The sequence below is a fragment of the Artibeus jamaicensis genome, unplaced genomic scaffold, assembly GCF_021234435.1.
Source record: "Artibeus jamaicensis isolate MK-2021 breed Jamaican fruit bat unplaced genomic scaffold, CSHL_Jam_final contig_327, whole genome shotgun sequence".
NCBI classification, from domain to species: Eukaryota; Metazoa; Chordata; class Mammalia; order Chiroptera; family Phyllostomidae; genus Artibeus; species Artibeus jamaicensis.
In genome coordinates, this window is record NW_026521772.1 from 5044882 (window position 1) to 5067994 (window position 23113).

The 23113-nt window shown below is 53.7% G+C and overlaps 1 protein-coding gene across 1 annotated transcript in view; it reads left to right on the forward strand.

The window, feature by feature from the left end:
* Positions 1-23113, forward strand: part of CACNA1E (calcium voltage-gated channel subunit alpha1 E) — a 403397-nt gene that overhangs the window by 154802 nt on the left and 225482 nt on the right. Inside the window, exons 4-5 of the mRNA XM_053663734.1 lie at positions 9624-9729; positions 10505-10644. Coding sequence (XP_053519709.1) covers positions 9624-9729; positions 10505-10644 — 246 coding nt within the window. The remainder of the gene's footprint in view (positions 1-9623; positions 9730-10504; positions 10645-23113) is intronic.

Sequence of the window (23113 nt, forward strand, 5' to 3'; positions counted from 1 at the left end):
AGAGGTGAGCCTTTCACCTGATTTGTTGCTTGGGCTGGTGCTTTTAATCACGTGTCCTGGCTGATTGGTCTCATTTCTCTTGTAGGCTTCTGCAGGGGCCTCCTGGGTAGGCTCATATCCGCAAATTCAGCCCGAGAGAATGGGGTGATTAATTCTTATGTTTCCCAACACCAGCAAACCATTCACCCATGGCTGCCTCAGGCACACACCCTGCTGCACAGGTATAGCCTTCTATGATAGGAGTGACTCTGCAGACTTCACGACCTCAGGTCTAGCTAAGGGGACAACTAGGGCTAAGCCACAGAGTGAGTCATCTAACCCAGAAGGCCCTTCAGCAAGTGACCTTGCTTCCTACCCACTTGTTCAGTAACCCTGGTGCCTGTGAGGGTTGATCCCACTACTACCAGATACTGGCATTTCTTGCTCAGTACCTTTAATGGGCTCCCAGAGTGGTGTGCTGGCCCTGGCTGGTCCCTGCCATTAGCTGTTTATTGTGCGTATCTCTTCCCAACTCCTTGCACCTTAGTGTCAAGTTGGTAACTTGAAATTGGCCATGGAGAAGTGTTTGCACTCCCGAAATTGTCAGGTGCTGTGCATCCGGGCTTTTATCCCTTTAGAGAGGCTGGATGGTAAACATGTATTAGTGCAGCATTTAGTTACCAACTTAACAAAATAGTCCATTCACTCGTGGAACAGGGAGACGTCTGTGTGCCGCGCCAGTCTGCCCTTTGGTGGGTGGTCGGCCCTTTGGTCAGAGTCTCACCCTCCTGAATAACTGGGGCAACACCTAACACCCACCCCTGTTACAAGCTAGTCCTTCTGATATTTGAAAATGGCTCTGAGGTCTTTCTCAGGTCTTCTGTTTCCAAGTATCCTTCATGCCTCCTTCATTTTCTCATGTGTTTTGGGGGCTCTGCAGGTGCCCTCAAACACGGGGGGTGGGGGGAGAATAGCCGCAGGGCTTTCAGAGGGAAACAGAGATTCTCTGAGGGATGATCTGTGGACTGGGCTTGCAAAAGGCTTTTCATTTGCTTTGCACATTTGGAGGACTGTCTGATGCCCAGCGAAGGGAGCGTTGCTACGAACCAGGGTGGATAGTCTTGGGTGTGGTGGCTGATCACAGCCCACACTTTCCTTTCCCCCAAACGCAAGCTGCCACCAGAACTCTCGATGGGCTCAGATGCATCAGTGTCATCAAAACACAGAGTCTGGTTTCTGAAATAGCCGATTTTCCCACTGCTATCTTGTTTTCTCCCAGAGCCTTTGAGAGGCCCCTTTTCTTTCTTCCCTTTCTTTCTTCCTTTTTCTGGGCCATTCAGTGATTCGTCTCCTGATCAGCAAAGCCGTGCTTCGCTTGACAGCATTTTGAGTCTAGGATTCAGTGAGACATGAAAAGTGGATCCATTAAGACCTCCCCGCTGACCCAGCAGACTGTAACTGAGGCAGAAGACGGGGCAAGAGGGTACCTACCATCTTCATGCTCAGAGCCGCCCTGCTCTTTGCGGTTGGGGTCAGGTGAATCTGGAATTGACTTCAGTATTGGTTAAGCAAGGTGACAGTACTGTGAACTCTTTCCGGTCATTTTATAGAGAGGGCAGAGACATGGGAGGTGGGAATTCTTTGGTCTGAAAGCAACAAGAGTTTGCGTGCAGCTTCAGGTCAATATTCCAACAGTAATAATGCTCCAGGATCTTTCTTTTTGAGTAACCAAGTCCACTGACCTCCCTAAGGGCACAGTGGAGGCTGCTGGCCAGCAGAACGCCTTCGGGTCGCTGCCTCTTTACTGTGTTCTCACCATTGCTTCCTCTGTCTCTCATTCATTAGGAGTTCAGTCTTCAGGAGTAGGTGTAATGTCATTACCATCTTCTTGACGGAGGGGAGGGAGAGGCATGTGTGCTCACCCAGGACTGCCTGTCAGATGGTGAATTTGAACAGAGGCAGCTGTTGTCATGGCGATGGCAGGTTGCATCCCACCACCATGGAAACCAAAGTTAAAAAACTGATGTTAAGGCTGGAAGTCACATGATGCATTTTTGTTTTGTTTTAAAAAAAGAAAAGGGGTTTGGTTTTTCAGTCTTTTTTTTTTTTTTTTAAAGACGAGGTTGGGTGGTGAGAAAAATAGCAACAAGGAAAGGGATGAGATCATGAAATGGGCCAGCATGCAGGAGGTGGGGCATCCTCCTCCTTCTGTGGCTTGTACCCAGTGTGTGTCGCCTGCCACAGGGTGGGACCAGCGGGAAGTGCGGGGTGGCCTTCCAGGTGTGTGGCCAGCCTTGCGCACTGGTGCCTGTCACACGGAGAAGCTTCAGGGTTTTGCCCTCCTGCTGTTGGGTGGCGACTTGTGGTCCACCCTGTGTGGATCAGCCCAAGACGGAGACTGCACACCAAAAACTGAGGCCTAAGAGACAGAAATGGAGCTGAGGGTGTGCCTTGCCCCAGAGGGGAGGGTGGCTGCCTGTGGCTAAGTTTGGATGAGTGACATTGTTTTTCAGGAAACTGAAAAATTCATCTGTGGCCCCTCAGAGCCTCAGGGAATACAGTTGCTATGCTTATCCCCTCTCCTGGGGCCTCAGCGTCCTTCTAGGTCAGCCACAGAAGTGAGTGCAAGGAGCTCCTTACGTGTGCTCCTGGACCTCGGCTGACCTTTGCCCCGGGGGAGTCTAGCCTGGGCAGCACAGGCTGGGGACGGCTTGCCCGGAGACCCTCTTGGAGTCTCATCGCTTTATCTCATACTCCTGCTTCATGCCAGGATTGGGAGCGCAGGTGACACAGATGGCTTTCCAGGAAGGACAGCTGGCCTCAGGCCTGCGTTAACAGAGCTGGGTGTCATTTTCTCTTCAGTCTGTGAGCACTGAAGACCTGCATCACAGCCTGTGTGAACAGGTCAGGGGGCAGATATTCCCACAAAGAACTGGTCTCTAAGGAGCGTGAGGACGGCCAGGAGGGGAACAGACATGCTCTGGAAATGCCACTGCCGGCGACCCTGGCAGTGTGTGGGTTTTCGGCCCAGGGTCCTCTCCCTTCAGTATTGGTGGTCATTCCAGGACAAGTACATCGTTCTCAAAGACCATGCGGGGGGTATGACCTCAGCAGCATGATCTCACTGCATTTCCATCAGGGTCTGTGGGAGCTGAAGCTGGGCTTCTGTGATGGTTCGACCCCTCCTGCTCTTAGCCTTGGCCTTGGGTGTGATTAATGTCCCTCCTAATCACTGGCAGAAATTGCATCAGAGACGTCAGCTTCATAAATCCTCTTTCGGGGACGGGTGTCTGGATGTGCTTTTCATGTTCCCGGGAGATCCTGGGCCGCATCTCTCTGCTCTCTTCCCAGAGGTCCATCACCATAATCTCCTTCTACGTCCTTTATTGTGGTGGGTCTCTTCGGTGTCAGTCCCCAACTGCAGCCAACCAGACACTCTGGTGTCTGTGACTGTAGACAGATGTGTTCCCCAAAGCTTGCAGCCATAGCAGATACTTCAAGATTGACTTGGCATTTGTGTAGCACCTGAGGTTTTTCAAAAGACCTTCCTCTTGTAGCACTTTAGGCTCAGACCCTTTGGCATGTCTGGTTTGGTGCCTCGGGGATGGATGGGTCGCTTTCCCTGACCAGAGTGCCGTGTGGGGCAGTTTTTGCACTGAGGACGCAGGCTCCGGTTTTCCATGGCCAAGCTTCATCTCCCCCCTTGTGCCGCAGGTCCCCAGGGAATTCTGAGTCTTCTCGAATAAGCAAAGTAGCAGGCCAGCTTTAGGTAGCTGCCTTTGACTGTGGTTCATACTTAAGAAGTCTCTTTGGAGCAGTGCTTGCCGGAGGCGCATCCTAGACCGGCCCTTGCCTGTCACTGTCTTGGAGTCAACATCCACATGTTAGAACGATGTTTATGTGTAAGCAAGGGAGGTGGGGAACACATGCCCCAAGCCCACAGCCGGTCTTCTGAGCCACTTCCTTCTCTCCGATTAGCTGTCCTAACGGTGCGGGAGGCTGGGGTGGGAGGGGCAGAGGAGATAGGCGAGCTTGTAGGGAGCGTGTTCTGGGCCCCGGCGAGGCGTGAGTGTGGATCCAGGAGGCTGAGGCAGGCCTCCCCTGAGACGGCGGCTGTTCAAGACTCTCAGGGGTTTACAGGCAGTGCCTTCGTGGCCACAGGCTGCTCCCCACAAAAGCACCATCTCTGTTAGGCCTGGAGTCGGGGAGAGAGCACAGCATTCTGTCTGCCCGGCTGTCCCTGGTGGCCCTCGTCCCCTCTGAGCACAGTCTCCCTAGCATTCCGGGGTCTCTGAGAGCTGGCTGCTGAGAACAGAGGGGGCCTCAGGGGTCTAGAGAAGCGTGTTTCCCCTGGGGCACCCAGATTTGCTGCTTGAGGCCGAGACCTTCCCTGAGAGGTGGTGGTAGGGAGGGCCCAGTGCCCAGCCCAGGCCCCCAGCACGCTGTTAACAAGCAGGGCCTCCACCGCCATAGCCAGCGGGGCCGGCCTCTCCCTGGCCCAGCTCTCTGTGCCTTGGGAAGGAAGTGAGCAAACGGCAGGTGTGTAGGCCAAGAAGTGCCGCTCAAATTAGCTGTGTTGCTAGGGAACCAAGTCAACCATTGGAAGGAAGGAGCTTTGGGTAAAGGAGATAAATCAATAAGTGAACCTATTTTTATCATTTCCCTAATGATTGTCTTGAAGCTGCTAGACAGGAAAGAAAGTTGGAGCGACACAGGTCCTCATTAGCAGGCTCGGAGGGGGAGAGGAGTGGAGGGGTGTCCGGGGAGACCGCCGGGAAAGTTTATGGAATGAGGCCCCGCGCGTGCGCGAGCGGGCAGACAGACCCAGGTGAGGGAGAGAGGGTGTCTTTTGCAAGTTTCAAAGCACTTCCACGGCCGTTTTGTCATCCGGTCTGGTCCCTTGGTTCTCCCATGTGTCTCATACTGATTGCTGTGACCCTCACTCGGTGGGCTGGGCTTTTCTGCTGGTTGGCTTCTTTTTCTCAGAATGACTGTAACTCTAATTGAGTTTATAATTATAAATTGATACGTGCTCATTATAACACTCAGACAATGCGTAAAGGAATGAAGAAGAAAGTTAAAATAACCCGACGGCCCTGAGAAACTTCATTCTTCTTCTAGTAGATCTTTCCCCTTTGCTCCCTTAAATGTTTTCTTTTTTCTTTTTACATCAAAGGGATCTTCTGTGCCTGCTGTTTTCTTTTTGTGGGTAACTAATGTGTATGTGCAGGTGAGGTACAAAAAGCTCAAATGGGCAGAAGTGTGGAGAAAGTACAGGGACCTTTCGTAAGCCTACTTCCGGCCCTACCTTCCATGTGCGCTTCCCTTTACCGGTTAATTACTCGATTGATTGATTAAAGAAGTTATTGAGTGTCCCCTGTGTGCTGGACCCCAGGGGTACAGAGGCAAACAAGACAGGCAGTGCCCCCGTCCTCAGCCTTCCACAGCTCACTGCTTCATTGGTTCTGTTTGTTCGAGCTCTCAGACCTCAAACAGTCTGGACACCAGTGAGAGAAACTGTCCAAAGTGGGTTTCGGGTCAGGCACAGAGTGAAGTGAGGGTCACTGAATTCCTGGGCAGAAGGAGTCAGAGTGCTGGACAGACAGCCATCCACCCCGCCCCAGGAAGGGCCTTGTTCTCTGAGGTCTCAGCAACTTGGGGCTTCCTCTGATCCTCCCAAGCCAAGCCTTTGCGTAGCCTGAGAGGGGCATTACGACAGCAGAGCCACTGCTATCGTCCGTGAGGTTCTGCCAGCGGGAGAAATGGGGACGGTGCCTCTGAGTCAGTCCCAGGGGTGGGGGTGAGCAGGAGCCCCCGAACTGAGCCAGTGAGGGACTAGAACCCCGACATGTGCGGTGGCTCCTCGCTGGAGCTGCTGCTCAGGGGACGCCTCCCGTTCATTCACGCCTGCATTTAACATTGAGTGGGCGCCTACTGTGTACCAGGAGCTCTGTAAGCACTGCCACTGGAGGGATGAGGGAAGACACTGTCCCCGCTTTCAATGGGTAGTTTTTTGGGAAGTGGGGGGAGATAAATAAAGAGAAATAATACAGTCGCACAATGTAAAGAGCTATGGGACGCAGGGAGAAACCTTCACAGACGCGGTGACGTTACAGCTCGATCTCGACATAGGACTAGAGAGGAGGGCAAAGGCCACTGTAGGAGGAAGCACAAGCACTGGGTGCCCCCCTCTCTGTGCATTTTGCAGGCAGAAAAGTGGCTGAGAGGACAGGGGAAAGGACTGTATGGGAAGGGGGTGTGGGTGAAATTGGTATCCTTTCCCGCTGTCCCTACCATCCTTGGCTTCATTCAGCTAGTCCCCAGACACACGCCACTCCCAGAGTCTGACCTTTGCTTCTGCATCAGAATCTCACCTTTTAAGTGCCCCAGACATGAATTCATCCTGTGCCGTGGATGATGTATGAGGTCTAAAGGGACATCTGTCTCAAGGGGACATGCATTTGAACAGTTTTTAAAAGTGCAGGCTGAAGGATCCCTGAGCTGCACGGGTCTGTAGACATCAGACAGAGATGGAGATTAGCAGGGCATGGGGGGGAGGGGCGTGGAAATGAGGCCTTCTCAGAACCTACATATTACCCAACCCACACCTTTAGATTCAAGCCTCTGGCCTTAGCACCCTTCATGGAGGCCTCTTCAGTTCTCAGCCATCTGGCCACCTGGCCAGTCACAGGAGGTCTGGCTCTCTCCTGCCCCGAGCGCCCTGCGGTGGCGATGCCACACCTTCCTGAGCTAGTCCGCGTTCCCTGACAAGCCTCGTGTATCTGCACTCGGACCCGAGGGCTGGGTGAGTGTAAAGATCCTAGCAGGGAGCTGTGCCTGGCTGACTAGGACAGTGCAGGCATGGGAGTGGGAGCCGGGAGTGGGAGCTGCCCAGGGGCTGCAGAATCCACCTGAGCATCGCCAGGCAGAGGCCTTGCAAGTAGACAGCAGCCAGGACCGGTCTCGCCTACAGGTCAGCAGCCAGTAGCTCATTTACTTTAAGTCTCTGGTTGTCACTTTAAGGTTTGCAGGGGAAGAAGTCTGAACCATAAAGCAGTCATTGATTTCAGTCAAACCAACGAGAGCTCGTGACACCTGCAGCTTAAATGAGACTTGTGCACGTCCCCAGTTCCCCCTCCCAGCTCATGGGCTGGGCTCCTTGGTGGTGGTAAGCGGCTTTCTGAACTTGGATGGGGCCTTGCCAGCTGTGACAAGCAGCCAGCTGAGCCCTGCACTTACTTGGTCGACACTTTTGTCAGGAACAAGGACGGGCACTGGTTTCTCTCCCGTCAGAATCACCAACCCCTTCCTCCCCATTCGCGGGGACTGGCAGTGAGATCTGCCCTCAGTGTCAGGGCTTCCTGAATCCTGTGTTCCCGTGAACACCGCTCCCAAGAGAGAGGCTCTGACCAAAGGGTTACATGGTGACCAGTCTGGGAAGTTGGTGGGAAGCTGATGGGAAGTCTTGGTACCATCCCAGCCCCCTTGGGAAGGCGGTGCTCACTGTATACAGCCGTGTTAAAGCCTCTGATTAGTCCTCGGTGCTGCGAAACCTGCTTCCCTTTACTGAGCCCCGACTTCCCTCCTTCGTTTATTTCACGGCGAGTTACTAGAGCGCTGGTGTTCGGTGACCTGCGTTTCAGGAGCACCGCCCTAAATGCCTTCAGCTTCTGTTGGCGTTGGCCAGTGACTTGCAGGTGGGTCCCCACTCCCCTTTCTGCACCTCCCCCCAGTCCTGGTCTCAGCAGGGGGCATGGATCCCCGGGCCACCCCTTCTGCCATGTTCCCATCTTCATCCTCCCATTTGGATCTGGGAGTTCCGGCTGCCTCCACCAGGCCCAGGACAAGCTAGCCTACCAGGAGGGCGTATGGGACACCGGGTCCTGGTGTGGCCCCTCCCTGCTCGGTCTGCACTTGTTCAGAGCTCTGGGTTAGAGGCTGGGATGGAAGGGGGAGAAGTAATGAGCCCCGTGGTCAGTGGGCAGTGGTGACCCTGGATGAGTGGTGGGAGGGGCTTGTCCTGAGAACTGGGCATGTGGACTAGGTGGGCACCTGTGGTGTGTGTCTGCCGGTGTGGTCGGCACTTGGGGGGACTGAGGAGGAGGGGCTGGGTGCACCAAGTGGCTCTCCACACAGGGAGGCTGCACTCCGATGGGAGGGTGTGAGCCACAGAGTGGGGTGAGGGGGTGGGGGGCTGCCTCTGAGGTCCTCCGAGCCCCACCCAGTTTCAGATCTGAGTGTTGGGGTGCGTGGGAGGGGAGGATGGCCGGCTGCTGGGGACTGGGCTGTGACTCAGGGATGCCCGGGGGTGGGGGAGGAGATGAGAATGGTAAGTACTCGAGCCCCAGGACCGCAGCAGCTTGGACCGCCTCCCCTGCAGATGATGCCCTGTGCCTCGCCCCTCCTCTGAGATGCCCCGCGTGCTCATTGCCATTGCCGTTCACCGGCACTGGTGTCACAGCGTGGGCAGAGGGGCGGCATTGCATGAGGTTTGGCCCTCCATCTGCCTTCTGGCTCCCCAGGGCGGGCTCTAGGTGCTCCGTGTCACACAGCCACTCTGGGTGTGTTGGGAGACCAAGGGCATGGTCCCTGCCCTCCCCTCCGTTCTGCCAGATAAGCTGCTGTGCTCTCCCACCTGGATTCCGGAATCTGCCAGAGCACAGGTTGCTCAGCAAGACCAGTGGCAACAGCTGGCTTGTGTTTGTCACAACAATAGTTAAAGAATGAAATCCAGCACACAGAGTGACTCAACTCAGGAGCCAGCAATTCTCTCTGTGCCGTTTGCTCACAGTCCCTGCTCCTGCCTCCCCCGGGCTTGTGGCACAACCTTTCCGCAGGAATCATAATGCTGTTTCCGCAAAAAGGCACAGGGAGCCCCCTCACCTGTCTTCAGAAAAATGCAGCAGGGAAAAGAGCCTGCACGCATTACCCATTCATTTGTCGCCTGGTTCCCAGAGGCCCCGGCTTTTAGCTGTCACGTTGCATCCCTGTTTGCTATGGACGTATTGCAGAAGTTGAGGAAAGCGTAAGATGGGGTGAAGCAAGCTCCTCCTGGCCCCCTTAGATATTTTTCTCATTTGGTTATTGAGTAGGAGGGAGAGCACGTGGACAGATATCAGTCCTTTTCTGAGAGTTCTTCCACTCAGGTGAGCAGAGGTTCTGGGCTGGGGGGCAAGAGGGGGACCCCAGCCATGGTTCCCAGAGACGGCAGTAGCCAGGCACAGCCGTGTTCTTGCTGAGGCATCAGACAGTCCAGCAGTTTGAAGACCCGGAAGCCAAGGGGTCTGCAATGGCGTCGGTGACTCTTCCTCCCTTCTCTCCTTCCCTTTTCAGCCCAGTTAATTCCCGGGTAGTCCATGATTTCTCTAAGCACCTGGAATGTCTACCATATGTCTGGCTACTATACTATTTATTGGCTCCCCTTCTTTTTTCCTTGGGAGAGATGCTTTGTGTTCAGAGCCCAATCCGAAATGGTTGTAACTTCCCAGGCTAAGGACAGCCCACTGTCCCGAGTGCTAGTATCAATCACTGTACAGACTGCACAGCCACAATGGGCGTCGACGAGGTTGTGTGTTGATGTGCACAGTCGTCCAGGGGCTGTGTCCCTCTCTGGGTGAATCTCTTCCTTAACTCCTCCCCTGCACGCCCTTTGAGTACATGATCCTGGCCACCATCATCGCCAACTGCATCGTCCTGGCTCTGGAGCAGCATCTTCCCGAGGACGACAAGACCCCGATGTCCCGCAGGCTGGTAGGTGCCTCCCTTCTCTCGCCTTTCTTCCCCCATCCTCTTCCCTGGTCCCCCTCTCCTTTGCTCCATCACCTGGCCCTTTCCCTCCTCCCTGCCCTATGGTACTGTGAGGACCCCGTTGGGGTGCATTAGGCAAGAGGACTGACCTTTCTCCTTCCTGCTCCTAGGAAGTTCTGAGGGCATCTCCAGTGCTGGGAACAGGAAGAAGGGGCAGGCACAGGGTCCATTTTCTCCTTTCCCAAGGGACATCTGAGAAGTGAGAGGAGGAAGGCAGGCCAAGGGGAGAGGATGAAGGACTCTCAAAGCCTGTGTGCATTCATGGTGGTGAACTCCCCAAATGTTACATCCATAGTCTCTTTAAAAGATAGCTTACCTTTCTAGTGTGTCCCCCTAAAGAGAGCAAACAAATAGTTTAGAATTCAAGTGTGTGGGTGTCTCCCACCTAATTACCTGTGGACGCGAACTGTTAGGCATTCAACTGAAGTGAAGGCTGACCATGGAAAAGCCACTGTGTCAGGGCAAAGCCAGCACTGTGGGTCATCTCCATGGGGAGCGGTCTGGTCCTGGCTGTGACCCCACATGCATCTGTCTCTGCAGTCGATCCCCAACCCCCCTTGCCTTGTGCACCCCATGAGTCCCCTACCCCCTCACTACCCACCTGTGCCCAGGGCAGATGTCCAAGTGTCCCACGGGAGCAAGGTGGCTGAGCATGCCTTTGCCCGCCTCTCATAAAGCACAGCACCCCTGACCAGCACCTCTGCTCCCCGTCCCACAGGAGAAGACGGAGCCGTATTTCATTGGGATCTTTTGCTTTGAAGCTGGGATCAAAATCGTGGCCCTGGGGTTCATCTTCCACAAGGGCTCATACCTCCGCAATGGCTGGAATGTCATGGACTTCATCGTGGTTCTCAGTGGGTGAGTCCTCCTCTGGTGTCTGCTCTGAGTGTTGCGGGGGAGGGGGCCGTGGTGTTCTCAAGTGGCTGACGCAGTGAATCCTGGGATGGAAAGTCCGTAGGTGCAGAGGAAAGAGTTCCAGGATAGAATTCTCCCATGGGGCTGGGTGACCCACCTGCAGGGGAGTGTGGGCCCTCTGTGGAGATGCGTGTGACATTCTGTGGAGGCCCATAACTCAAGGTCTGGCTCCTGCTGCTGCTTGTTTCCCATCCTGCGCTTGGCTCACGCTGAACCCATGTCCCGGCTGGTCTTAGCCAGAGCGGCACCCCTGAAAGATGGGCCAAAGCGTGTGGTGTCGTTCAGAATTTGGAGGAGGCCCCAACCCTATCTTCTGAACGGGTCATTGAGACTCGAGTTCTGACAGCAGAGTTCTTTATGATTTGCATGTTCGTCAACATGAGGAGGCATGGAATTGAGCCCCACTAAAATGTTGGGTAAATCTTTCCTTTGGGAGTTACTATAGCAACGGCGCATTGCAGCTGACCCGGGCTCGTGGGCAGCACGTGTATTTAAATGCCTGACGGATCACTCTTTCTGTTGGGAACGAATAGGCCACGCCCGGCCTGGGGCTGATCCAGCGCTTTTGGCAGCTTATGTGATGGGCCTTGGGGCTGGGGGTGACGGGCATGCCTCATGGGGCTTTGTGACTGCGCGTTGGGCTTTGTGTCAGGTGGTTCTTGGTGCCTGGAGGGGTGAGCCCGGTCCTTGGGGAGGCCCCTGTGCTGTGTGGGTGTGGCAGCAAGAGGTGGGGTGTGGATGTCCTCCTGTCCTCTTACCCAGCCATCTGTCAGGCAGTAGTTCACACTTGTGAGGGGAAGGAGAGAGTAGGGCAGAGAAGCGGAGAGGGGAGGAATACGAGCTACCATTATGAATTGGCCAAAGGGGAGGGAGCGAAGCAGAAGTTTCTTCCAGGGAACAGCCAGAGGATGGGGGTTGGTAACATCTGAGAAGAGTAAAAGCTGGGGAACGTTTGCGTGCATCCGTCATCTGCTGGAATAGACATAACGCTTGCATTTCTAACCTTCACACCAATGGCGATAAAGTGAGCAAGTCGAAGGGGTAATGGGTTGGAAGGTACAAATGGATGCTTACAGGCAGCCAGCCCCTCAATACAGGGGACAGATTAAACAGAGATGATTATTTATGTTGAAAAACACCTGTTTCCTTACAAAAGGATTTTCTGCAGGTTATTTTCCTAAATGAAAAATCTACTGCATTTTAAATGTGAGCATAAAGTGTATAAAGATTCAATTTATACGTAGTGTTTCAGAGGTACATGGTCACAGAAAATGTAGCACACCTGGGCGATGTCTTATTATTAATTTTTTTCAGCTTTATCAGGGTATGACTGACAAACCAAGTTGTGGATAAAGTGTACTCTGTGACGTTTTGATATGTGTGTATGTTGTGAAATGGTTACCACGGTCAAGCTCATTTAACGGGTCCATAGCCTCGCCTAGTTACCTTTCTGGGCATGTGGTGAGAACACTTGGTAGCACCCTCTTAGTGAATTTCAAGTGTAAAATTCACTGTTACTCGCTACGGGGCTTGCGTTATTAGGTCTCCGGAGTGTATTCATCTGTAGATGAAGGTTTGCACCCTTTGATTGGCCTCTCCCTCTTTCTCCTGGTCGCCAGTGTTCTTTCCTGTTACTATACGTTTGCTTTTTTAAAAATTTTGCATATGAGTGAGATCACACAGAATTTGTCTTTCCGTGTCTGGCTTATTGCACTGAGTGTCATGTCCTCTGGGGTCTTTGATGTTGTCACCAATGGCAGGATTAACTTCTCTTTCAGGGCCGACTAATATCTCATTGTGTATGTACTGCATACAACATACGGGTGCACGCACCGCCCCCCCCATTGTCTGTCCATTCATCCGTCGCCGGCACTGAGGTTCTTTCAGTGTCTAGGTTGCTGTGCGTGATGCTGGAACGTACATGGGAGTGCAGATGAAGCTTTTCTAGATGGGGATTTCATTTCCTTCAGACGCGTACCCACGTGGAGCTGCTCACGCGGGAGTTCTGTTTTCCATTTCTTGAGGAACCTCCGTACTGTTCTGCCCAGTGGCGGCACCAATTGGCATCCCTGCCAACAGTGCACCAGGGCTCCCTTTTCTCCACATCCTCACCAACGCTTGCTTTTTGCTAAACAACTGGGTGATCATGTAAATGTCTCTAACACCAGTAACGCTTGCCATAGAGTGGAAGGCGTAAGTGAGAAATGCGCATCACTCGGAAGAGTGGTCTGTCCAGGGAAAAGCGCTGTGGTGCGTGTGTGTCTCGTGTTAGGGTCATGGGGCCCCTCGGTCCCCTGAGTTGTGTGTGTGTTGGACACCCTGTGAAAGTTCCCATCTCATCTGTTTATTTTTACTTTAAACTGTTATATGTTCATTTTTAAAAAATGGACAATACAGAAAAGTCAAAAGAAGAAAAAAAACCCCAGTTCCCTAATTAAGAGAAATTCCTGCTTATTCTGTCATGTTTCCTTCCAGGCCTTCAGTGTTAAGCAAGCTCTTTTCAAGGCTTGAGATTTGCTGCCTGTTCTCCATACAGTAAGAGTGTTTGTTATATATTACTCCAGATTTTGGTTAAAATCTGCTCTGACTGATCAGCAGTTTGTTGAATAGATAAGCACAGCTTACTTCTCCATTTTTGCCATTGTTTGACACTCAGATTGCTTTCTGTTTGGGGCTATTATAAATAATTATTCGAGATGCTCTGACGTACATTGTTAGGATGTCACATTTTAAGAGGTGTTGTGACAGGCTGAAGTGCTTCCACAGGGGACCTGCCATTCTGGCACTGGGCCTGGGGACTGGGCTGTGGGAGGGGAGGCAGAGGCCTGGACCCTTTGACGGGACGAGGGCAGAAATGTGGGCACCCAGCATGGCCTTAAATAAGGGTCCCATGGTTGACGGCACAGGTTTGTGGGGGTCAGCAGGGCCCTCTGTCAGCCTGGTCAGGAAGGCCATCTGTGTCCTCGCCTGTGTGCATGGGGGCACCGGGGGCATGGGGCACCGGGGGCATGGAGCCCCTGGCCAAGTCACGTGTCCCTTCTGTTCTCTCTCCATCCAGCCCTCACGTCTCCTGTTCTTAATGGCCCTTCAGACTCTGCCGAAAGGCCACTGCTCCATCTGAGCCAACAGGACTTTCCCCATTCTTCCTGCACCTCCTGATTTTTTCTGTCTCCTTAATTCACATGTGAACGGGCTCCAGGGAGAAGGCTTAGCATCCCTTGAACGTCCTCCAGCGTCTTGAGATGGGCGTTGTGGGCTGCGGTTCTGTCCCGTAGGACCGGATCATCAGATTCAGTCTTATGTGTACACAGTATTGTCTTCTACCAAATTCATTTCCCAACTGACATTGCTTATGCTGCAACATCTCTACAATCAGCATGTGTCTTACGATAATGGCGTGATATAGTTTAACTGACAACATTTCTCTTTCTCCCTTCATGGTATATTAAATCACGGGACATTGTACAAGTGATGGGGTCTGGAATCTGTTTTGATACCGCCCCAGGGATGTGGCAGAGCAGGCTTCAGAGATGGGTCGCCCTGTGTCCACAGATGTGCTCGGGCCAAGGGTACCCGCCTCTTGACGGCAGGTCCAGCGGTTGGAGCTGTGCCCTCCGACCTGGGCTGGCGCTTTCACCCCTGCCCTGTGCAGCCCCTCCAGGCTTCCTGGCACCAGACCCCACAGCTGTCCCTGCTGGCAGCTCTTCCTTCCCGCCTCAGCTCCCGGTGTCACCTCATAGCTTCCCTCCTGTGCACAAGAGGAGTGACAGGTGCAGGAGCCCTACCAGGACCTGGGACTGCAGGACTTGCAGCTCTCCTGTGACTGGAGGGGCGGGATCGGGGCGGGGCTGAGGAGTCAGGCAGACAGCCGGCTCAGTGAAAGGCCTCTATCACTGACCTTCACTAAGAAACGGAGCCACCGGGCCCACCCCACGTGGCCTTCACCTCGACCTTCTAACCTTTAGTATTCTTAGGTCTGTAAGTTGTAGGAGTTCAGCGCGTGCCAGTTGATTTAACTACGTTAGTCACCCGATCCTCGTGATCCCCCAGAGGGGATCCGGTTCTTTTGTAGATGAAGAAACTGGGGTTCAGACGGGGTGTGTGACCCACTAGGAGGCACACGCTCCAGGACTTGGGCCCCCCTCTTCAGCACTCATTTTCCCACACCACCCGTCTCCCCGCAGCTTACGGGCTTCGTGCTTCTTTAGCTCCTTGGTGGCACATTCCCTTGTTTTCCCTCCGAAGCAGGTGGGATGGGCTTCGGGAGGGGTGCCGCCTGGCAGCTGTCCCTGACCCAAAGCTGAGGCTCCACGTGGGACTTGGGGGGGGCCAGAGCCCCATGTCCCATCCGCAGACTTCTCCCTGTGGGCTTGGGGTGAAACTCTCTGGGCTGTGGTTAATCCAGCAGGCACAAGAGTGATTCTCGCAGCTTAATGCATAAAGACACACCTGAAGTTCCAGCTTATTTCTTCATTCATCGGCTTGTTCATTCATTCATTGACCTAGGTGTCCATTCATTTATTTAACAAAACTCATATTGTTGAATACTCAAGCTCCTGCTGGGACTGAGACACACCTAAGGTCATGTATTCGCCTTTCTTCTTAAAAAAAAAAAACAGTGGAATTTCCCATTTTTCTTTTAAACAACCTGTTAGCTTATATGTCTTGTGATCTTCTCTGGTATTGGTAACAGTTCAGAAGGTGTTATTTCGAAACATTTGTCAGGCCACCTGGAGAATTCAAAATAATTTTAAGTTATTATTACATATTCGCTTTGTAATAGGTCCCAGTGCCTGGAATAGGTGGGCAAATGGTGGAGGAAGGGGAGAGCTCAAGGGCTGTCCTGAGCCACGGGCAAGAACAGGAAAGCGAGCCAGGGCCTGGGTTCTAGCAGGGACTTAATAAATGCTCACTGAACTGACTATTTACTTCACCCCAGATTCTCTTACCACCTGTAGGATGCAGAGGAGGAAGCTGAGGGAAGCCCGGGGCTGGACTGAGGTTGTCTGTCCCCAGCCCTTGCTCCCCCTCAGTCTGGCTGAGCCAGGTAATATCTACTCCCATCTCAGGTTCCTGTGACAGCCCCCTTTGTTCACGTTCTGATCGCTCAGTCAGGGAAATGAAAGCTGGGAGCTCAACCTCTAGGCCGGTGAAGGGGGCTATTGATGGGGCATGTCAGTGTGACTTCCTGGGTGATGGGGTAGGGGCGGGGTCCAGGCTGAATATGAAGACCCATCCTCTTAGAGGTGGCCAGGGTGGGCGAGGGGTAAGGAGACATCAGTGTATCACATCACCTGGCATTAGTGATAGAACGACAGCTGCCATTTATGAAACCATGTGCCAAAGACTACAGTATCTATGCAAAAGATACGTATGTTATTTCTAATCCTAAAAGTCACACTGCATGGTGAGAATTATTAGGCCTGATTATTATTATTGCCCACGCCCGTTTTATAGGTGAGGAAGCCGAGACACAGGCAAATTTCAACTCAAATGGTCAATATAGTAAAGCTGGAGTCTGCACCCTGCTGGCCTTCAGTTCTGGTGCCGCCCTCAGCCACGCCATCTCCTTACGTCCCCTGAGCGTTTTCCGGTTCCAGCCACGTGGTGAGAGAGGCCTGCCCCTTCTCCCTAGGAACCCCTTCTTTTTGGTTGTATGTTAAAACCTTGGTGAATATTACAGAGCTACAGTTGAGTGTTGGTGATTTTGTTTATTTTTGTATCAAAAAAACCCACGATCAGCCCAGGACATGCTCTGCCGCCAGTTTTTCCAGCGTCGCTGTACTGGTAACTGCGGGTACACAGGCGCACTGGAGGGTGGGCAGGTGTGTCGGAGCCTGGGGCTCATCCCCCCCCTCCTTGGGCAAGGCCATCACTCCAGGACCCAGGCGACCACCTGTCCCCTCCCCACTATCTTTCTTCAAGTCCTTCAACAGACCTTACCACCAGGCACTGTGTGGCTGTGGGTGGGCCGGGCTGGGTGCCGCCCACAAGGACACCTTGTCATGAAAACCCAGAAGGGCACTGGCCCCTCTTTGGACTCGGAAAAACTTCCTGAAGGAAGCATCATTTAAATGGAGATGTGAGGATGGGCAGGTAGCACTTCGCCAGACAGTGAAGGGGGAGAACTTTTGTGGGAGCGAGAATGCTACGTACCAATCCTTCAAGGTGAGGGCAGGAGTTTCTGGGGACTTGGTGAGACTGGAAGTGGGAGATGAGCCTAGAAAGGTCAGCAGGGGCCAGTGTAGCCCTTGCCAGGAGCTTGTACTGTTGCTGGAGGGCCGTGGAGAGTCACCGCAGGCTGTGAGCGCGGGTGGAATGCTGCGCGGTCTTTTATAGCCTGGAACCGACTCACAGGCAAGGGCATGGGAGGGTGAAGGAGGCCACTACCATGTCCTTAGCTGCCCTTGGGAGAGGATGTGCACCCGCCAGCAGGGTGGGGGAAGGCGAGGGAAAGGGGAACAGGGAAGAGCCTGAGGCCATGCTGCAGAGGCGCCGGGAGCCACCCCGGCAGGACCCCAGCTTGTCGCCAGTGGCACATGTAGAACGCTGCAGCCCAAAGCCTGTGGGTAGGAGGACGCTATCTGGAGCTAAATATACATGGATAGGTATTTTTAGAGGGTTTCTGTAAGGAGGCCGCCCTAATACACGAGTTTCCCGAGAGCTAACGATCGAGGAACGCACACTTTTCTTGCCGGAGTCTCTGCGGTGCCGAGAATGTGGGGGAAGCGTTGGGAACTCGCGCCCGGGGCCCCCAGCCCGATTTAAACCTCCGGTGCAATAGTATGATGACACTTGGTATTTATATGGCATCTCCGCACAGTGAGCCTGGCAGGATCCTGCAGATCTGTCTTTTACCCGTCTTATCCCGTCTCTGTGGGTGAATCGGGGGTGGGGGCGGGAGGTGGGAGCCAGGAAGGGATGCAGTGGAGGGAGGAGGTCTGAGCTCCTCCTTGGAGATGGGGGCACTGTAAGGGGCTTGGAGCTCCTCCAAGGAGCGGGGTCTGTAGAGGAGGTGAGGTATCCATGTCTTCATGCTGATTTGGGGTGCGGTGCCAGTCCTGAAGCCGGGCTGCCTCCCCAGCTCTCTCTCCCCTCGGAGTTGGTGGCGGCCCCTCGGATAGTCCTCTGCCTCCTTGCTGGCACCTCCGTCATTTCTGGCTCCTCACTGGGGACCACGCTGCTACTCTCAGCCTGTCCTTCTCACAGAACATTCCTCTTTTCATTGCATTTCCCTTCAGATGGGGGAATCATAGGAAAGGTCGAGTTAGAATACGGGGTTTCAGGGGAGAGGTGGGCGGAAGGCAGAGTGTGGAGCTTACAGGCCTTTCCTTAGCTCTGTGCTGGCGACAAACCCAGGCCCTTTGGGGAGAGTCCATGTGGGAGGCCCGGGTGGTAGGGGACAGGCGGTTGAGCCGGGGTAACTCCCTGGGTGAGAGAGAAGTTCCTTTTCTGTGTGTACTTTGTCTTCTATATCGAGAGTCAGCATTGGTTCAGTCAGCAGATACATGTTAGTACCTACTCTGTTCTAGGTGTAGAACACTGGTGTTGGGATGGGTTCTCTTTGCCGAAAGGCTGCTTTTTGCCACCTCATTGCTTGATGGGAGCTCAAGCTCCAGAGGCTGAATGGGGGCCTGAACTGGCTGTGGTGTCAGCAAAGGGGTGGGAAGCCAGAGTGGGCAGAGGGGGGCTCAGAATCCCTGGTAGTATGGGTTGAGATCGTTTTGTGGCTCCACATTCATTCAGGGTCACCCAGGGAAAGAAATCACGGCGGGGTGCTTTTTGAGTCAGACCGATGTCCCGATGTCTGGGGCCTGGGGCAGCCACCTGGAGGTGTCACTACTGCGCACGAGCGTATGGGGAAGAGGGTGGCGGGGCTGGGAACTCTGGGGCCTGTGGGCAGAGACGGATGTGGCAGAAACGCCTGTTCTGTAGGTTCACGGGATAGAGATGAAAGTGAAAAGGGGCGTTCACATTCCTGCTCTGTGGGCGACGCGTGTCCCCTCACTCTGGGAGAGGTCTGTGCACTGGCTCCGTGTTGTGAACACAGCCCACACTCACTATAAATGTGTCTGGGGAAGTGTGAAACACAGTGGCTCTGTGTAGCGTTCGTATCCTCGGGGTTGGGCAGCGGCAAGGTGATGGGTGCAGAGTGGTTGCCTAGGGAAGCAGTGGGTGGAGCCGGGCAGGTGTGAGCAGGTGTGGGCGGGGAAAGGGAAGTTCAGGCTGGGCTCACCAGAACTCATCACTGAATTTTAGACCTGGGAGAAAGATGGGTTTGTCCACCCCTCTCTTACTAATTATTTTTCACAGGAGAGAAAACTGAGTCCCCAGGAGCTGAACCACCTGTCCAGGGTGGTGAGCAGGGACTGGCATCCTGGTGTCTGTCACCCCAAATTCGGGACTCGGGTGTAGTCATGTTCCGTCACCACTGGCCTTGGGAACCTGCCACTGGATTGTCTTCAGGCCACAAGCTGGCGGTGTTCAGAAATAAGATTTTTTTTACGAGGTGGCCGGGATATATGTGTATAACTTAACATGGGAACAGTTTGGTGTGGTGGACTGAATGGATGCAGGGGCCCTGGTTCGGTCCTGACACCTCCCCACCACACCTCCTGCTTGTGACCGGAGGGGACACATCCACCATCTCGGCGTCCTGGCCTTCACGAAACCTCACTCAGGAAATGCAGGTTGTACCTGCGCAAACCACCTCACCAGGTTCATGACAAGTGAATAAAGTAACGACCGTGTGGGTGCCAATGGGGACGGCCCCCCGTGTCCCTGGAGCCTGCTCGTCTGGTTCTATAAGTGGACGCCTGCGAAGGCCATCTCAGCACTGGCGCGTGTCATTTGGAACACGAAGCACGAAACAGCAGACGACAGCGTCACCGTTTTCCAGGTGGGGAAGGCCCAAGCTCAGGGCCTCACGCACTGTTCCTGAGCAGAGGGGCAGCACGGCCGTGGCTGTTAGTTGTCCTGAAGTCCCCCTGCAGTTTCCGCTGCACAGCACAGCTGCCCTGGCCATGGTGTTGGAAGGCAACCAGGCACAGCACAGGACCGGTGGGCAGCCAGGACTGCAAGGTTAGGAAGGTAGATGCTGACATCCAGGTAAAGCACCCGAGAGTCTTAAATGAAAGGCATCTAGAAATTGAAAGTATGGTTCTGCAGGCGCCATTCCGAAGGGCCATTTCTCTCCACGTGGCAGCCGTACAGAGAAGTTTCACTGCACCTTTCTGCAAATTTCAAAGCTATGGAGAATTTAAGATTTTCATTAGTTGTCAGACGTTTACTACAAATTGAGCATAGGATGTATGTATATCACTTCTTAGCGTAGTGTGTCGAATTTTATCAAAACTAGTCAGCTCCTTCTACAGTTACAAACAACAGCAAAGATTTTCTTAGAGAAAAAGTTGAAACAAAGGCCTTCATATTTAACCTTACCAACCATGAAAATCATACACTTCCCAGATTCTCATTTTTTTGTCTTCCCCCCCTTTTTTTGGTCTCTGTCTTCTGACCTCCACTTCACACCCACGCGTACACAGGTTTGGAGGGTCCGGGCGTTACAAGGGAAGGCTGGAGAGAAGGTCCCTTCCCCCCGGAGGAGTGTCCGGTCGGAGAGACCCCACGCTGAGCTGGTCACGGCTCTGAGGAGAGCCGGCAGGAACCGCTGGGCTCTGATGTCCTCCTCCTTGTCATTCCCTTCCGTCTCAGCTGTCACTCTTTTGTCAGCCTTGATGACAGGATGGTTAGGAGAGGGACTCAAGGCCGTGGCTTTTCTCCACGGCCTCGGACTCTGGGGCAGTGACTGGGAAGCAGCATGACAGGTGTAGCTGCTTGCCACTTGAGCTGGCATTTGTAATGAGGAACCGTGATTTAGGTCACTGTCGGGGTCCCACAAGTCTCCCCTTCTCCCCACCACTTGTCTACGGCCAGGCTGGTCTGTGGTGAGTCGTTCCTTAGGACCACCACCTGAACGGTCAACTGGGCCAACTTAGGACCGCCCAACTGGGGTGAAGGGGCATCTGAGCTGAAATGGAACTGGTTTGGGGTATCTTTGCTGTTGAGTCTTAATCCAAACTGTGGGTGCGGGAGGATGACCAGAATGATGTAGCACCCATATCTGGAACTGAACTGTGGGGTGGCGAAGAGCACAGGGGGAGTCTGGAGAAGATGGGGGAGGAAGGACAGAGGCGGCCAAGGACAGCAGAGCACCCTCTACGCGCCCCACATTGCGCTGTGGGGGTACCACTGTGCGCAGACGCAGAGCTCCTGCTGCCTGAGAGCCTGCTCTCTGCTCTGAAGACAGATGTTAGACTTCAATGTCATGGTGTATAAAGTGCCACAAGGGAGAAGTGGAAGAGTGCCGGGCGTTTTGAAATGGAGCCCTACCCCGGTCTAGGGGAGGAGGGTCAGGACATTGACGTTGAGACCTAGAGACTGAGTAGCATCTGGTTAGAAAAAAGAAGAAAACAGAAGAGCCCTGGCTGGTGGGGCTCAGTGGGTTGCATGTCGACCTGTGAACCAAAGCATTGCTGGTCCGATTCTTGGTGGGGGCACACGCCCGGATTGCTGGCCAGGTCCCGGTCGGGGCATGCGGGAGCCAACTGCTTGATATCAGTGTTTCTCTTACACATTGATGTTTCTGTTCCTCTCTTTCTCCCTCCTTCCCATCTCTCTAAAAATAAATAAATAAAATCTTTAAAAAGAAAACAGAAGAGAAGAGGGAAGGGGACAGGGTGAGGAGAGCTGAGGCAGAGGGTAGGGCCGGCCAAGGGAGAGGGCGCCGCAGGCCTGGGCACACAAAGGCCAGTGGGGCCTCGAGTGCAGTGAGTGCGGCGCCGGTAACCTGGGGTTGGCGGGAGAGGTCGGAGGGCCCCATCACTCGAGTCCGCTTTGGCACCACCAGGGACATCCATGGGAGGCCGTGGGGTGCTCTGAACCAGGGAAGCAGACAGGTTTGCAGAACACGAATGGGGCCGGGGCCGTGTTTGCTAAGATGAACAACTTCTGTAGAAGATTCTGAGTCTGCTCTGAATTAGGAGCGCAGGCTTCATGAAGTTCATGAAGTTTCCCTTCCTTCTCTCTTGCTCTCTCTTTCCAACACGGGTCCTCAGCTGTAATTTTGTTTAGCTTGTTGGGGCTGTACCAAAACCCAGTCTGTAGACCTTATCACCCAGCCCATTATGGGCTGAAGACCTACCAGCCCTGCCCGGAGCCGAGATGCCGCCCTGACGTCTGGGCTCACACTCCGAGCATCTCCTGCTGATTCAAATAGCGGGTGGGAGCTGATGAGTGTGTGGGCTTTTATTTTTGAGGTTTAGCAGAGAAATTATTTTTAAAATGCTTTGCTGAGAACATTGCTATATGATTATTATGATTTTTGTTTTTCTGATAGAACAATAGTCAAAAGATCAAGCCAGCCCACGTGCTTGTTTATGGGATATGTCTCTTTTTTCTGCTCTCTGAGCCCGTGACACACATGATGCAGAGTCTGGATCCCAGCTGAGCCCTGGCTAGCACCACCATACACTAAGCATTTTGGGATTTAGGAGCCGCCCTGCTCCCCAGGAGAGCTTGTCCAAATGCTCTGTCGTTCACCCTCTGCCCACTCCTCACCCGAAAAAGGAAGTAGTCTCCCTGGCGGTGTCCTTCCTGAGCAGGTGTTCTGTTCCCTCTTCCTGAGACAGGCCACCCAGAAGGGTGCTTCACATCTGGGCTCTGGTGCTCGAGGTGGGGAGGCGTTCACTGTGTACCCTGGTCTTTCCCGCATCCTCGGTTCAGATGAGCGTGGCCAGGCCTTATGTTCGGCTCCCTTCTTCTTTCTTGTTCTCTGTCCTCTTCCTATTCCCTGACCCTTCTCTGTTTTCTCTTTTTACCCTGGTTCAGAATAAGAGACTTGCTGAGTTGGAGGCAGGTGCGGGGGTATGTGTGTGTGTGTGTGTGTGTGTGTGAGAGAGAGAGAGAGAGAGAGAGAGAGAGATGCTAGTCCTGACAGGCTCCTTAGACCTCTGTCTGTTACGGTGACGTCAACACCCAGCCCCTCTTCTCCAACAAATAAGCCCTAATAGGGTTCTCCCTGTTAGGAATCTGCCAGCTCGGAGTTTGAGCCGCCACTACTGCAGATGAAGGAGGAGGGAGGGGAGTGACTTCGCCTCCCCTGGCTGGGACTAGTCTGACGCCACACTGAAGCTGAGGCCCACAAGTCCTCCACGAATGCAGACTTGAGGACCAGAGATGGAAAGTGAGAGCAGGAATGCACCTAGAGAGTCGCCTCGTTGTAGTCCAGAGGTTGTCAGCCCATGGGCCGTGGGACCAGGGATCCCTGAGCAGTGGGCGTGCCGCTCTGTGGCCACACCCCGCACTGGCTGTTCCCCGAATACCATTTCCCATAAATGGGAACCACACTATC